The sequence below is a fragment of the Miscanthus floridulus genome, chromosome 9 (genome assembly GCF_019320115.1).
Source record: "Miscanthus floridulus cultivar M001 chromosome 9, ASM1932011v1, whole genome shotgun sequence".
NCBI classification, from domain to species: Eukaryota; Viridiplantae; Streptophyta; class Magnoliopsida; order Poales; family Poaceae; genus Miscanthus; species Miscanthus floridulus.
The window spans coordinates 24,490,512-24,507,645 of NC_089588.1; the positions used below are offsets into that span (position 1 = coordinate 24,490,512).

The following is a 17,134-nucleotide window of genomic DNA, read 5'->3' on the forward strand; positions in this document are numbered from 1 at the left end:
AACAGAGATGCTAATGAAGAGGAAGAGAGAGATGTGGATGCAAGGGACCAAGAGGGAGATGGTACTATAGAGGATGAAGAGAGAGATGCTAATGTAGATGCACAACAATCTAAACCTCCTCGTAAACCTTGGACAAGAAAGAGGACAGTCACCCGGTGACCAGATGACAAGCTAACCATCACGGGGCTCACTCCAACTTGGTTTCCCACATAGAAGAGGGCCCAGATAAGAATGAGGAGGCTAGTTGGTCTGATTGCTAGACAAAGGATCTCCTTGGTCCTGCCTTCATTCAATTCACTAAGTGAACAAGACAAGATGATTATATTTGATGAGTGTGTCTAGCCTTGGTTGGAGTTTCCAGAATAATTGAAGGCTATAGCATGTAAGAAGATAATGCAGATGGTAGCCAAGAGTTGGAGAACCCACAAAAGCGACGTTACACGCAATTTCATCAATAAAGTGTTGGATGCCATGGTGAAGCGCACATACATTCCGAAAGAAGATTGGACATCGTTTGTGAAACTAAAGGATAGCGAAGAAGCAAAGGCAGCAAGTGAGAAGTACAAGAAGATTCGGGAGATGAACAAGCATGACCACTGCCTGGGGACAGGAGGGTATGAAGGGAAAGCCACAAAGTGGGAGCAGGAGGACAGGGAGTTAGCTGCCTAAGGCATCAGTAATACTTGGGACCAGTTTCTACGTGGCCACCCAAGGAAGATTCTACGTGCACAGAGTACTTTGGTTCAGTCCGAAGGAAGTCCTAAGGTTTGTTGGTTGAAAGATTTAGCTGAAAGTGTATCTAAGCTAATTTTAGAGAAGCAAGGAGCCCTTGAGTCTTCAGGGCTCTTTTTGGTTAGGGAAAAGGATGTGCTCACAGAGGTCTTGGGCAGTCCAGAATAGACAGGCCGCGTGCATGGTGTGTCTAGTTACAGTGGTTGGAAGCATTGGCCGGACTACGCTGACATGTACAGAAAGAGGAAGCAATCAACAAGTGATGTGGATGTGGAAGCCATCAAAGAAGAAGTTAAAAGACAAGTGACAGAAGAAATTACCAAGAAGGTCATAAATGATATCATGGCCATGCTATGTGACCAAGGAGTGCATTTGAGGTCACCTTCCAAGACCCCTAGCTCTGTAGGTGGTCGGAAGAGCAGCTGTGCCTTAGCCTCGGATGCAGTCGAAAGAGACTACATCGATGGGCTTGAGGCAACTACAGATCCAGATACTGTGGACCTTCTAACTGAGCCAACACCGTGTAGCCTAGTAATCAACCCTAGAGGTTATCAGATGGAGGTAGCAAGGGGTCGGGTCTTCCCAGCACAAACTAACCTTTGTTCACAACCAGTAATGGAACATTGTGCCACTGTACATATTGACTATGTACATCCGGAACATGAGGATAGACCATTGAGTTCGCCCCTAAGTCTAGAGCTAAGAACTCTTGGACAGGCTCTATACAAGAGGGTCCAATGGAGGAAAGGCTAGATTGTGGTATCACCAAAGGTGCTCTCTTCTCCAAAGTTATCAAGACCTCCACCACCTATGAGCTCCAAAAGCAATCTAAAGGACTTTGTGATAGGTGATGAGAAGGCGAAGAGTAGTGCCTCTAAGAGTGCAACTGTTGATAAGCCAAATAGTGGCACTACTGTAGAAAACAGTGCTTCAAATAAGACTAATGCAGCGCCGGAGCAGCCTAAGTCCCCAATTGCTCTAGCTGACCCACCGACAAAGCCGAAGAAGGCTAATTCCACAACTGCTCCAGCTAACCCACCGAAATAGCCTGCAGCAGTCAAGAGTGACAACAAACTAGAGCAGCTGCAGAAAGGTGGAGAAACCCACCAAATCGTCTAAGAGTGACCCTGGGGTTCTGTATGGAATAGGGCCAATATCAAGTTCAAATTTGGAGAGCAATTCCTATCAGAAATTAAGCTTGAGAAAGCAGGACCTGGGTATGTTGCTCTTCATGCTTAGTCCATGAAATAATGTGAAGAGAAGAGGACAACCGGGATGGTTGCTGTTTTCAAGAAACAACATTTTTGGCGTCTAGCAGACACTGAGTTTTTCGCTGTGGGATAAGAAGACTTGTTTGACCTCTTCAAACTTGATGGATTGGATGTAGGACTTCTTCGCGTGTTATCCCTATAAGTACAATTTCATCTATTTTCTAGGCTTGTTCATTTTTAGCTAGGGATGCTCTTCATATATTTGCTTACTAAATTGCTTTTGTATGCTTCTTTATTTCTTGATGCCTAATTGTAGAAGCTAGGGCCAAAGATGTGCCTGTTGGCATTATTAATCTAGATCTAGTATCTATAAAGACTATGAACACTGATAGAGGCTATAGCGTGGATTATCTAGAATATTGCCTAAGGAAATATGCCAAGAAAAAGTTTGTGATGTTTGCACATAACTGTGGTGGGCACTGGATTGCTGTCACCATCGCTCGAATGTTGCAGAAGGTGATATACCTCGACTCCAATAGAGGCAAGAAGTTAGATTTGACTTCTATCAAATCTGCGATAGATGAGTGAGTATTGTCTAACCTACTATTGACCCATGTATTTCTTTCTTAATTATGTTAGTGGAAGTAAAAAAAAACTTAATAACAACTCATGTATGCGTAGGGCTTTTGGCAATTGCCAACCCAAGCCGAAGAAAGGGCAGAGAAAATTAAAGTTGACCCATGCATTCAAAATTCCAGTAAGTAGTGCTTCACTTCCCGTTGTTAAGTTATTTTGTCAATTCAATTATTAACCATGTGTTTTCTATGTTTGCAGTGCCAGCAGCATGGTCTGAACCACACATGTGGGTTCTTTGTGGGCCACCGCTTGATGCTGGGGATGGCATAGACCAACCTGACTGATCCTCAGGTACAACTGCAAATATATGTATTTATTACTGCTCAGCTGCTGTGATCTACATAGAATGCCTTGATCCCATCTTGTTGTCATATATACTGCTGCTGTCAATTTTTGAAACTACTGCTGTGATCTGGAACAAGATGAAGCTACTGCTATGATCTGCTCCTATGACCCTTTTATAGACTATGGCTGGCTTATATATATTGACTTGTAATTTTTTGTATTGCTGTTGTCATATATATATATATATATATATATATATATATATATATATATATATATATATATATATATATATATATATATATATATATATTGTATCTCTTGTTGTGCAGCTTAATTTTATGGATGATGGCTATACACATGTGCAACTTCCTCATATGACTACCTTTCTTTATCTTAGGATTTTGAAGTGCAGTCCACTCCAATCAACTTTGCGGACATTAGAGAAAAGCTCACCTCGTTTATTGTGTCACAGATCCTCGATGAAACAGGCGAGTTTCATTGTTCACATACAAAACCATGATGAAGAGCCTGGTATATATGTTCATTTGATCTGTGAACTGTGTTTGGAGCCTGTGAGATACAATTGGAGCTGTGAGATATATACATGTGAGAATAACCTGGTGATGAACAATCGATCTGTGAACTGTGTGTGATATGTGTGTACTGTGAACAAATTAAGTTTTGAGATGAACAGTTGTGATCTTGTATATATATGTCATTTTTGTGAGATCTATGTATATATATCTGTGATCTGTGTATATCTGTGCTATTTGAGTTGTGCTGTGGGCTACAGACGAGTCTAGGCTACAGACGCGTCTGTAGCATTTTCCTTACTACAGATGCGTCTGTAGCCTAGACCCGTCTGTGGTAAGGAAAATACTACAGACGCGTGTAGAGAATACGAGTCTGTAGCATGCTATTTACTATAGACCTGTTTACAAACATCATTTGTACACTACTAAATTTTGACCCTGTTGCACCGGTCAATTTTTGATGTTATAGGTCTAAAATAGATGCAATAGTTCGGTTTCGCATCAATTTCTCGTTTGATGCCAGCCGATGCAAGTGGTCTTGATGCAATAGCCTTTCGCATCGGTTACTTGTGGTTGATGCGAGAAGCAGCTATTGCATCGTCCATCCGTTGTCTCTTGCATCAAAATTGAGAGATGCAATAGCTTATTGCATCCAAATCATGTTGATGCAATACATCTATTGCAACGGCTATCGTTGGATGCAATAGACTATATTGCATCCATATTAGGTTCGATGCTATATAATCTATTGCATCACCATTTTGATTCGATGCAAGAGGTTCTATTGCATCATCATTTTGGTTCGATGCAATAGGAACTATTGCATCGACGTTATGTTCGATGCAATTCGAACTATTGCATCGACATGAGGTTAGATGCAATACAAACTATCACATCGACATGAGCTTGGATGCAATACAAACTATTGCATCGACATGAGATTTGAAGGGCAACCAATTATTGCATCAAATTCATTGCACAGAAATTCATAAAATTACAAAATTCAATGGCACAAAAAGGCAATCATATTAATAACTTGGATCATAAGCATTCAATAGTTTGTACAATGTAAGGAAGTCAAATGCCTTCCTATTTCCAAATAGGTAATTGCAAAGTTGAACTGCATTACAAACCACTATCTTATGCTACAAATAGGCAATCATAAACAAAAATACATGTCTCTTAGCACAGATCAACATGACATCTTTCTCGTTGCACAATATTTGATTCATTTCAGCTTGCCAAGACTCCCTCAAGGTTGATCTTCCTGAAAAAGTCAAAATGGCATGCATTAGTAATATATATAGTTGATCACACAGTTGGAATCAAACATAGACAACACATGATAGACAACAATATTTTTGGGTTTAACAAATTGAAGTACCTGATTTCTTGACACTGGCATGGATCAAATTGGCAACTGATCTGAAAAAGATAGATTTTATCATTAACTGAAGTTTTTTGGTAACTAATTTATGCAAGAGGCTGCATGTGATGAAAAAAATAAAAGGCAAAAGTCGAATCACTTCTGCAAAGCTATGCATTTTTTTAAACAATGGGATCATGTATTTAAGATACATATGAGTACCAAAAGGAAAAGGCTCGGTAGTTTGAAGTCCACAATTCTGGTTACAAAAAGTTATGAGTGAAACACTGGCAATGACTTTGTATTAACAATCGTAAGTACAAACAGTATGAAACATTATACTAATTGTCAACGTCAAGAAACAAAAAAGTAGAGCACTGGTGTGTGGTGGACATACCCCCAATTTCCATTGCACCAAAAAGGAAATGCATATATTAAGTTCATGCGCTGCCTATTTTTTATGTCCGAACAATTTTAGATTCAACCATCGATAACTATACATTTTACGCTGAAGGCAATGCACAATATTTCATTTGAGCAATTGTTCTTCGTATGAGATGAAATATCAGGAAAATGACATATCAGTGAGAACACCCTCACCTGTTCAGCTGTTCTGCATCTGAGAGTGGGCTGGAGTAAATTTTAGAATTCAGCAGCTATGCAACAAACTCAATTGTAGGTAATGGCTCAATGGAAGCTTTCGCTGACATATCTGAAAAGTGACAGGAAGTAAAATCAAAATCCTGGACATGTGTGTGTTTAGTATGGGTAAAAAGCCTAAATATGCAAAAAGAAAGTGAGTGAAGGATACATTATAGGTACTCTCGAAAATGGTGAAGCTAATATATTAGTAAATCAAGTTGGGCTTCAAGTTAAACTGAGAAACTATACTAATATGAATGGATCAAGGGATTTAAATTATATTTGAAAACATATTTTACTAATTTTGAGGACTGGACTGTTTCTAAATTCTGATAATACATGGAGATGGTTGTACCAAAGTTGACTATGTAAAGTTGGCAATGTTCAGTCATCTTGTGGAAAGCACTGAAGCAAATGTTGGAACATGGAGGCATATGTAAACTGAGAGTCTGTGACACTCCATGAGATGGACCCAACAAAAACTTGTAGAGTTCGATAATTCACCTTGATATGATTGGATAGAACCAAACAATTGACCTGTACATTGTGTGGCAAACAGCTCGCCAGTAGCAGCGGCAGACGACCTGGTCTTTGTCATAGTTGGAACTGGAGCAATCATTAATGACCTGCACAAACAGAAACCCCCAAAAATGCTATCTATTATGAGTAGAGGATCCATAAAGCATTTCAAATCAATCTATTTTAGGAAATAGATATTAGGATTCTATTAGTTCGAAGGACACAATATACCACGCTGCAACAGGAGTTCGTTGACATTTACATGAGATTATGAGTTTTGCACGGTATCATAGAATTATGGAATCACAATAATGGCATACCCCTAATCAAACACGGCTACAATGACAATTTCCTTATAAATTGACATATGAAAGAAGCACTACAATTCTATTTCCATCACGTAACGCAATTTCAGTAAAGCACCCTAAATTAGACCATACATAGGGGGGAGCATCACCAAGACAGCAGATAACTAAAGTAAAAGGGGTGTAAGGTGTTTCAGATGAGAGCACCTACGTATGAGCTCTGGACTCTGGACTCTCAATTGGTCACAGCCTCGTAGTAGACGGACGGAGGTGGCCAATAGCGCCACAGCAGGCATGGAAGCCCAAACCCTAGAGTAAAAATAGTAAACCAAGTAAATTTTGGTATATAGCAATAAGATTTTGGTGGGGGAAATCAGAGTGGTCGTTCTAAAAAATCAGAGAGGCAAAGTGAAATTATAGAAAAATAAAGAGGGAAAATTGGAGTACCTGACAATTTGGGAACCTCTGGCCATGTCGAAGGAGGCAGCGGCGAGGGTTAACCACGCTGTCCACGGCCTATCAAGGCTTTGGGTCCTCCGAGATCTGAGAGGAGGAGATAAATTAGGGATGGCATCAGAATCGGAGCGCCAAAGTTGGAAGCCCAAACGCCTGCCGTGCGAGGCGCTTGCCCGCGCCGGGGCTCGACAGAGCCGGAAAGAGGGAGGGGTGGACCACCCGCAATGGCGGCGGAGGGCAGGTGCCACAAGGGGGCGAAGCAGCGCAGGAGAGCGGAGGAGGAAGCGCCCCTAAGCAGCCGGCAGACGCACATGCGGACCCGTGGCTAGGCGCGGCACAGCGCAGGCTGTCGCCGCCGGGATCTTGGCTGGGAGGGACGGAGGACGGGAGGAGTGCTGCCGGCCGACGCAGGTGGCTCCGCCGCACGGCAGGCATGGCTGCGGAGAGGCCGGGGCCCTGGAAGGTTGGACCGAAGCTGCGTGGGACGGTGGGAGCGCTAGGGCTCGTGCTGGGCGTGGAGGATTTGCGGTAGGCTTCGGGATTGTTCCATCGGTGTGGGGGGGGATAAACAGATGGCAGGGCAGTGGATGGCCTAAATCGCGGATCGGACAGACCAAACGAAGCGTCGACGTGGCCATTTGAGGAGGCAGTAAATGGTATAAAAATTAAGGGTACTGGTACATGACGCGCGCCATCGCGCGCGCCGACAAATCACCTGGTTAAGGCGCAGGCAAAAAATATGTTTAATCTTTGCATGAAAACAATCTTAGGAGTTTAATGTGTTGGTCCAAACTGAAAGGTTAGGCTGATGAACATATCATGATGGACGATTTCTGCTCCAACGCTGCAAGTACAAACACTAAAAATTAGCATAAGGCAGCAACAGTAGAGGAGAAAATATACTAATTTAGACTGTCTTAGATTATTATATATGGAACGTGCAGTAGCAGACTTTTGGAAGAAGCATATGAAGCATTTGACATTTTAAAAAATGACAAGTTCGAACTAAAATTTGAGACCCAAAATGATTTCAACATAAAAAGTGATGAATACCAAAGTTGTTCAACTCATTAATATCTACAACTTTTATTTTAGTCATCTTGTCATTTGACAAAATTTGAACCTTTTAAATTTGAAATTTTGAAAAACAACAAGTTCGAACCAAAATTTGAGACCCAAATTGATTTCAACATAAAAAGTGATGAATATCAAAGTTGTTCAACTAATGAATATCTACAACTTTTATTTTGGTAATTTCTTCATTTGACAAATTCTTAGCACACATTGTTCACTAATCTTACACATGTCTCATATAGTTTATAAAACCTTATGAGAGATGTGTCACATTTGTGAACAATGTCATTACCACTTTGTCATATGAAGAAATGACCAATACAAAAGTTGTAGATCTTGATGAGTTATTCAACTTTGGTATTTATCACTTTTTCAGCTGAAATCATTTGGGGTACCAAAATCTTGTCTGAAGTTGCATTTTTTTGAAATTCAAAATTTAAATTGCTCGAACTTTTCATATGTATATATTGACAAAACCAACAAAATAAATCGATAGAGAATGATTTTAGAAAATTGTAGGAAAAAATCATTAGATTTGGAGTTAGTATGAGAAAGAAAAACTAGTTACAAAGTTGACCCACAGATTAAAAAAGAAATCACACTGTTTCACTATGATCATGTAAGGATCATCTAGAACAGTGTGATTTCTCTTTTTAATCTGTGGGTAAACTGTTGTAACTAGCTGTTCTCCCTCATACTAACTCCAAATGTGATGGTTTTTTTTCCTAAAAAATTCTAAAATCATGATTCAGCGTTTAAGTTTGATCAAACTTGGATGTGACAATGTTTTACACATTTTAAAATACAAAATTAGAAATTTGACAAATTCAAACCAAATTTTAAAACCCTAAATGATTTCAGATGTAAAATTAATGAATACAAAAGTTATTCAACTCATCAAGATCTACAACTTTTATTTTGGTCATCTTGTCATTTGACAAAATTTGAACCTTTCAAATTTGAAATTTTAAAAAATGACAAGTTCGAACCAAAATTGGAGACCCAAAATGATTTCAACATAAAAAGTGATGAAAACCAAAGTTGTTCAAATCATTAATATCTACAACTTTTATTTTAGTCATCTTGTCATTTGACAAAATTTGAACCTTTCAAATTTGAAATTTTGAAAAACGACAAGTTCGAACCAAAATTTGAGACTCAAATTGATTTCAACATAAAAATGATGAATACCAAAGTTGTTCAACTAATGAATATCTACAACTTTTATTTTGGTCATTTCTTCATTTGACAAATTCATAGCACACATTGATCACTAATCTTACACATGTCTCATATAGTTTATAAAACCTTATGAGAGATGTGTCATATTTGTGAACAATGTCATTACCACTTTGTCATATGAAGAAATGACCAATACAAAAGTTGTAGATCTTGATGAGTTATTCAACTTTGGTATTTATCACTTTTCAACTGAAATCATTTGGGGTACCAAAATCTTGTCTGGAGTTGTATTTTTTTGAAATTAAAAATTTAAATTGCTCGAACTTTTCATATGTATATATTGACAAAACCAACAAAATAAATTGATAGAGAATGATTTTAGAAAATTTTAGGAAAAAAAATCATCAGATTTGGAGTTAGTATGAGGAAGAAAAACTAGTTACAAAGTTGACCCACAGATTAAAAAAAGAAATCACACTGTTCACTATGATCATGTAAGGATCATCTAGAACAGTGTGATTTCTATTTTTAATCTGTTGGTAAACTTTATAACTAGTTGTTCTCCCTCATACTAACTCCAAATGTGATGGTTTTTTTTCTAAAAATTTCTAAAATCATGATTCAGCATTTAAGTTTGATCAAAATTGGATGTGACAATGTTTTACACATTTTAAAATTCGAAATTTGAAATTTGACAAGTTCAAACCAAATTTTAAAACCCTAAATGATTTCAGATGTAGGGGCACCCCCAACCCCAGCCGCCCCTACAATAAAAATGCCCCCGTTCCTATAGTAGGAATCTGGCGTAGTGTGAAAATCTGGTCCCTGCTAAACAGGCAGCGAAGCGCTGCCTGCGTCGCAACCATCCTTGGAGGCGTTGCCTCCTAAAGTGCTGCGTGTGGTTGTCGTTGCTGTGTCATCCAGTTAGCGGTGGAATTTCTTGGGTTGAGCCTGAACGCGCTTCATATCCTTCAATGGCTAGCTCGGAGCGATGGCGGTGCAGGATAGGTAGCGGCGGGCACGAGCATCTGCTATTTATGGCCCTAGAGCCTTGGGAGGCACGACAAACGGAGGGAGCCGTGGGCGGGGCAGACTCGGACGGCAGCGGAGGAGTCCATGTTGCCCACGAGGTAGGAGGAGGAGCTGACAAACGAGGCCCACCGGTCAGCGGACGGAGGGGGCTTGCGCGGGGCGCGGCTGCTGCTGAGTTGGGCTGCTGTAGTGGCTTCGGCCGGTGCGGCTTTGCTGGGCCGGTTGGAACAGGCCGAAGGGAGCTAGCTGCGGCCAACGTCGCGAGAGGAAGGCCAAAGGGGATGGGCCGGTGCGGAGGAGAACAAGCCGGTGATGGGCCAGCAGGCCGAAAGGGGAGAGGGAGAGAGAGGAAGAAATCATTTTTTTCCAAATCTTTTCCATTTTGTTTCCAAATTTAAATCAAAATGCAAACCAAATCAAATTCGAATATGATTTGAAATATCTTTTTCTTAATTAAAATATAATTGAGAAATTTTGGTAAGTTCTCCAAAAATAAATTTACCCTTTTTAAATTCTTTTACTTTCAAATTTTCTTTTCTTTCTTGTTTTCTTTTACTTCAAAGCCATTTTTTATTTCATTTGCAAAAGCAATTTAACCCATTTGAAATGTAACCAAAACCACTCAATCAATTTAATCAAATGCACCCGCATGTATGCACATCCATGTTTCTAAACCTTATATTAAATTTTAATTTCATGAAAAAATTTATTTGCTATGTTTTAATGAACACAAAATTCCAAATTTAATCATTTTAACTCCATTCCCAAAAGAGACAAATTTTAGGGTGTTACAATTGTAGCCTCACAGCCCAGCCCAGAGAGGAAAGCTGAGAGGCACGCGATTTGCGAGCTGAGAAGCACGAGCGTGGCGCCGGTCAGTCTCACTTATTAGGTAGCCACAAGGTGTTTTCACGTTAGTTAAATTTCTTTCAAAAAATACCGGTTGCATCAAACACAAATCCGTTGCAATAGTACTTTCTAATTGTATCCATATTCTAATCCGGTGCATTACCACCTACATATTGCATCAAAAATTCAATACTAACGCAACCAAATGTGTCTGATGCAATAATTTCTACCTATTGCATCCCTTGTTCCAAATGATGCGATATATCATACCTATTGCATCGACATGAATTACTATTGCATCCAACTCTTTTTCGATGTAATAACGACCACATATTGCATCAGATTCCAAAAATTGATGCAATAGCAGCCACCTATTGCATCAGATTTTTGTTTGATGCAAGGGGACGTGATGCAATAGGGTCAAAATTTAGTAGTGGTAGTAGTTCCTTACTACAGACGCGTGTATTGTACACGCCTCAGCACTATGTTTCTTCACACAGACGCGTTTACAAACATCGGCTGTAGTAGGATTCTTACTACAGATGTGTGTATTGCACACATGTGGGCACTATGTTTCTTCACACAGACGCGTTTACAAATGTCGTCTATAGTAGGATTCTTACTATAGATGCATATAACAGACACACGTCTAAGATATGGTTCTTCACACAGATGCATCTTAATCTTGTCGCGAACGCGTGTTGGCAACCCGCGTCTCCAGTAAGAGCTTACTGAAGACGCGTGTAGATACTCACTAGTCTCTGTTAAGGGCTTATCATAGACGCTTGTTCGTTTTTGTGATAGTCGCGTATTGGTAACACGCGTCTGTAGTATGTGTTTATTACAGACGCGTTATGGCGTCTGTGATGTGCCTGAACGCGCGTCTATGATGTGCTTTTTTTACATAGTGAATGTTTCATCTGTTTATCAGAAGTATGTCGCATGCATTATATGTGGATGTTGTATATGTTTCACGCATATGTTGCATACGTTGCAAGTATTTTTATTTGGATGTTGCATATGCTTGCAACGGCTTTCATGTGTTTTTAAGCGTTTTGCAATTGTTTCAGACGTATGTTGCAAGTGTTTCAACTGTTTTGGACATATGTTGTAAGTGTTTTATCTAGATGTTTTGTATGTTTCCAATGGTTTTCAAGTATTTTTCAGATGTTTTTGCAAGTATTTCGAATGTATGTTTCAAGTGTTTGTTATATGTAAGGATGAAACCAGAAAGGAAATATCCCGAACCGAACCGCATCGTTTTCTACATTTGACCCGAGCGAATTCGTATTTTTAGACAAAATATGGAATACTAAATTCGAATTCGAAATATGGAATACTAAATTCGAAATCGGATCGAATTCGGTTTAGGCTTTGTTCGACCGATTTCTAGTTTTCTACATTTTATTCGGAGCCTTCCGTATTCCAAATTCGGTTTGGTCCAGTGAAAGCCCATAACGACCCCTCCTCTCGGGCTTATATAAATATCAGAGTTAGGGTTTCATTCCTCACCCTCACTCCCTCATTCCCAACAGCCGCAGTCCGGCCTACCTCGCGAAGTCGAGTCACGGCGCCCCCCTCTCTGTCTTCCTCCCAGGCGCCGCACTCCGTCCCCTCTCCATCTTCCTCCCAGGCGCCCCTCTCCCTCCCACCGCGCCCCCTCCCCTCTCCTCTCCCCCACGCTACAGCCTAGCTACGGGCGGCGCGAGCAACGCAGTCGTGGGCCCGCCCGAGGCGGCGGCGGTGGCGAGCTCCTCCTCAGCAGGGCGGCAATGGCGGCGCACGCGAGCGGATCCGACGCCCTTCCTTGGATCCGGCGAGCCTCCTCAGTGGGGCGGCAAAGGCGGCAGTGCGCACGGGCGGAGCGACAACAACGGCGCACGCGAGCAGATCCGGCGAGCCTCCTCAGATCCGACGCCCTTCCTCACCCCCGAGCTCGCGCGGCCCTTCCTCACCCCCGAGCGCGGCGAGCCACCTCGGATCTGGCACGGGCACCTCCACAACGGCGCACGCGCGACACCTCGCCTCGCCTCCGAGTCCGACCTGCCAGCGCCGCCGCCCCTCATCTACACCTGCCAGCGCCACCGCCCCTCATCTGCACTTGCCATCGCCACTGGACACCACCCAGGCACGCAACGGAGGAGGACAATGACAAGGAGGGGGAAGATGACGCTGAGGAGGACAATGAGGAAGAAAAAGACATGGAAAGTGATCCTGACATCATGGATTTGGTCGTGCACTTGTTTAATGCTATGCACTTGAACTAGATCATGCACTTGTTAGTTGTAAACTTGTTATGTATTTGGTCGTGCACTTGTTTAATACTATGCACTATGGGTCGGTATTTCGTATTGAATTTTCGCATACCGACCGTGTTCGACATAATTCTACTCGAATTGGTTCGTTTCCAAAATTCTAAATATTCTGTAAGTTCGTGTTCATTTTCGTGTCCGGTTTGTCCGCTTTCGCTTTTGCTTTCGTATTTTAAATGTAAAAGTAGAAAACGGTTGAGGAGTTTTTCGACCGAGTTTGACTGTTTCCATCCTTAGTTATATGTATTGTATCCGGATATTTCAAAAGTAGATTGGGTGTTGCACATGGAATGTGCGTGTGAAGGGAGAGGGGGCATGAGCAGTTCCCTGCGGCGACGTCCAAGCGTCACGAGCCCCACTTGGGCGCATGAAACACAGGCGCGGGGACAAGGTCTAGGTAGCGCGCGCCCTGCGTAGATGGCGAAACTGGTGCACGGAAATGGAGTGCAGCTGCGGGCGTTCGGACTTTGGAGGGAGAGTAATTCAGATAATAAATATATTCTGACGTGGAATATGTAACGCGTATCCGTGGGATCTCTCCGGACGTATAAATAAAGGGCATCTTTAAAAAAGAGAATTCAAAGCAGGGCGTGGAAAAAGGAAGCAATAATGTGGAACCTTGACTCCACTAGCAGTCATCGGTCCAAGTCATCGTCCAGGTCCGTAATCGCCATCCATGGTGACCCCGACGTCGCCGCACGCCACGAAGTCAACCGCTGCCCGCCACCACAGTTGACTCCATGGACGACTTCGTTCTCCTCCACTCCCTCTCCCTCTTCCACCCAACAGCAGCGTCCACAAGATCTCCACGCACGCTGCCGCCGGCCACGCGATGGACACCCCGCTGGTCGCGCTGATCGTCGTCGCGGGGACCTCACTCGCCGTCGCGGTGCCCTGCCTCCTCCTCGCCTTCCTCTGCCGCCACAGCAGAAAGAGCCAGCTCAAGCCGCGCAGCCGCCAGCTCTGCTGCTCGGCCTCGGCGGCGTCAACGCTCCCGGTCCCCGCGCCCGCCGGTACGACGCCAGCAGACTGCCCGTCGTGGTCCTTCTACGGCACGACCGCGGACGCCTCGCTGCTGAAGCTCTCTCTCGCCGACCTCGCCGCCGCCACGGGGGGCTTCTCCCCGGACAACATCATCGGCGACGGCAGCTTCGGGTTCGTCTACCGCGCCGTTCTCCCCGACGGCGCAGCGGTGGCCGTGAAGCGCCTCTCCGGCGACGGCGACGCGGGCGCCGGCAACCGCGAGTTCCGCGCCGAGCTGGAGGTGCTGGGCAGCCTGAGCCACCCGAACCTCACGCGCCTGCTGGGCTACTGCGCCGCCGGCTGCGACCGCATCCTCGTCTACGAGCTCCTCGAGCGCGGCAGCCTCGATGCCTGGCTCCACGGTGGCGACGCCGAGGACGGCGGCGGCACCGAGACGCTGCCCTGGCCTGCGCGGCTCCGCGTCGCGCGCGGCGCTGCCGCCGCGCTCGAGTTCCTCCACCACGGCCGGCGCCCGCCCGTGCTGCACCGCGACGTCAAGTCCAGCAACGTCCTCCTCGGGGAAGGCTTCGAGGCCAAGCTCGCCGACTTCGGCCTCGCTAGGATCGTCAGAGGAAGCCCTGCCAAATCCCACGTCAGCACGCAAGCCGCCGGTACAGCCGGGTAAATCAAATTCACCCTGCATGAACATGTATATGTATGCAAATAGACAATCCGAACATTTAATTTGCTTATTAGCCCTCTTCTTGCATGAACATATAGATCGTTAGAAGAAATTGCAAATTCATAGTTACGATTGCAATTAGCATGGTCAAATTAAAGATAAAACAGTACATGAACAAATGCATGAGTAATGCTAAATTTTGTCTTCATGAAGATTCATTGGGCATGATGTTTGTGGGATACAAAACAGGTATGTGGCACCGGAGATATGGGACGGAGTGGGGGCGACTGCAAAGGCCGATGTGTACAGCTTCGGCGTGCTGCTCATTGAGATCGTCACTGGACACCGGCCAAGTTGGCCGATGAAGGACAGCATGGGCGACAAGGAGGTGAATCTGGTGGATTGGGCAAGGGAGAAGATAGGTGTGGGACAGGTGTCGGAGATCCTGGACCGTCGGATGGGCATCCAAGCGCAAGGGAAGGAGATGGAGGAGGCCAAGGGGCTCTTGGAGATTGCACTCAGGTGTATCGATAGTGCTACCAAGAACAGGCCCACCATGGAGGAGGCTGTGGCCATGCTCAACAAGATTTGAGGATGTGGAAATTGAAATCAAGTGCTTCATTTGTGCTCGAATAACTGTATGATTATTGCGTAGAGGCTTCAGAAGAAGCTGAACGCAGAAAAAAGGTGAAATGTTTTCGTTGTTTTTGCACAAAAGGCAAGGATACTGCTTGGAAAAGGCCATGCAGTCCTGATGTGCCTACCATAGGTTGCGACAAGGCATGCTTATTTTTCTCCACAAATAAATTCACATAATGTGGCAGAAATTTGGAGATAGCAAGATCGATGTACCACTCTGTGTTGATGCTCAAATTCAAGTCTTTGGGACTCTCTTTTTTGGAATGAAAATGACTGTGCCGGTTGGCCTTAATGTTGATAGATTTGTAATGATATACTCCCTCCATTACAAATTATAAGACATTTTAGCTTTTCTAGCGATGAGGACATTACACCTATGGATATGCCCATCACTAGTACAAAAATGTTTCTTAGCGATGCCACCCTTTTCTAACAGAGGCAGTTCAACTAGCACGCCGCATCTAACTGTGCCAGAAAATCCATTTTACCTGCCTCTAAAGAAGTTTTCTGTAGTAATGCATGAAAGTTAAAGATAAGGTGAGCTCATTCCTATGTTTGCATGTTATATAAGTAAGAATTTGTTGCTTTCTAATGTTGTTGCTTTAAAGAAGTAAACTTTGGAAAAACACTTCCTATGCCCTCTACAACAGATGGGACATCGATACAACATGCACAAAATCGATGTTGGAGTGCAAACTCATTGAAGCCCAACATTCGTTTGTTGGCACCCCGACGCAGTCAATGAGCACTTGGTGGAAAGTTTGTTTGATAAGCTCTCAAATGGATCTAGTCCCGCTATTCTTTTTGACAAAAATCTAGTCCCACATGTTGTTTACTTAGTTGTGTATTTATTTTCTAAAACAGTAGTTGTAGACTTCACCGTTGCGCTCTCTCTCTAGTCCGTACATGTGAGGAAATAATGTTATGAATTCTTTGTTACACTACGCCAGATTTGCACATCACTGCCGGCATCATCACTGCCGGATTTGTGAGAACCGACAGTGATGTACCTTCACTGCCGGTTATGAGCTTGAAAATCAAAAAATGATTGGGGCTGGGCTAAAACCGGCAGTGAAGGACCACATCACTGTCAGTTTGTGGCTTGAACCGGCAGTGTTTTGGCGGTCACTCATCACTGCCGGTTTAAGCCAAGAGTCGACAGTGATTGGGTTCTATCATTGTCGGTTCTAGCCAAGAACCGACGGTGATAAGCCTACAACACAAAAGGGCTGCAGTCATCCTCTCCTTCCTCGTCTCTTCCATCCCAAGAACAGAGGCACGCGTTTGGACCCTTTCCTCCATTGTTGCGGCTACTCATCACCATGAAGCTAGTGCTTGGATTTTGAAGAATGGCTTGATCTTTTTGCTTTAAGGTTAGTAACAAACATCCACTCCTTTGATTTTGTTGCTTAATTAGCTTCATTTTGATGGCTACATTGCTTGATTCTCATTCTAGTTCTTTCTCCATTCTAGAGAGCACTTTTCCAATTGGACATTTGTGCAAGGCTCAAATTGTGGTGAATCCGTCATCCAAACGGTTGGTGTCTATGAACACATTTAAATTCCTTGCTAATTATTCCATGGTGATCAAGATCATCATTGTTAGTATGTGATGCTATAATTAGTTCTTAGAAGTAGAGTAGAATATATGTTCTTCATTATTGCGCAATAATTGTTTTTTTACTATGATTTTCAATTTACAGGGCTGGGGCT

The 17,134-nt window shown here is 43.2% G+C and overlaps 1 protein-coding gene and 1 pseudogene across 5 annotated transcripts; one reads left to right on the forward strand and one right to left on the reverse strand.

Moving 5' to 3' along the window:
* Window positions 1-4,428: 4,428 nt before the first annotated feature.
* On the reverse strand, window positions 4,429-7,240 carry LOC136481570 (uncharacterized). 5 transcript variants are annotated; one of them, XR_010764768.1, is made up of 6 exons: window positions 6,680-7,240; window positions 6,444-6,541; window positions 5,913-6,034; window positions 5,367-5,478; window positions 4,785-4,825; window positions 4,429-4,667 (listed from the first exon to the last, which is right to left on the reverse strand). XR_010764768.1 is itself a non-coding variant. In XM_066478909.1 (6 exons), the coding sequence occupies exons 1-4, from the start codon at window positions 6,703-6,705 to the stop codon at window positions 5,423-5,425; spliced, it is 246 nt and encodes an 81-aa protein (XP_066335006.1). In that variant the 5' UTR covers window positions 6,706-7,240; the 3' UTR covers window positions 4,429-4,667; window positions 4,785-4,820; window positions 5,367-5,422. The 5 variants fall into 5 exon arrangements, 4 of the variants coding, with proteins under 4 accessions (XP_066335006.1, XP_066335005.1, XP_066335004.1 ...); XM_066478909.1 differs by having other exon boundaries at window positions 4,785-4,820; window positions 5,973-6,034; window positions 6,440-6,541; XM_066478908.1 differs by having other exon boundaries at window positions 5,973-6,034; window positions 6,440-6,541.
* A 6,431-nt stretch (window positions 7,241-13,671) lies between these two features.
* LOC136481572 (leucine-rich repeat receptor protein kinase EMS1-like) lies at window positions 13,672-15,715 on the forward strand (annotated as a pseudogene).
* Window positions 15,716-17,134: the final 1,419 nt, after the last annotated feature.

Excerpts from the sequence above, each read along its gene's own strand:
- LOC136481570 (XM_066478907.1), bottom strand. The coding sequence starts at position 6,705 with ATGGCCAGAGGTTCCCAAATTGTCAG. Across the intron at positions 6,542-6,679 it reads AGAGGTTCCCAAATTGTCAG|GGTTTGGGCTTCCATGCCTG; the intron begins GTACTCCAATTT and ends TTTTTACTCTAG. Across the intron at positions 5,479-5,912 it reads TTCTATCCAATCATATCAAG|ATATGTCAGCGAAAGCTTCC; the intron begins GTGAATTATCGA and ends GTCACTTTTCAG.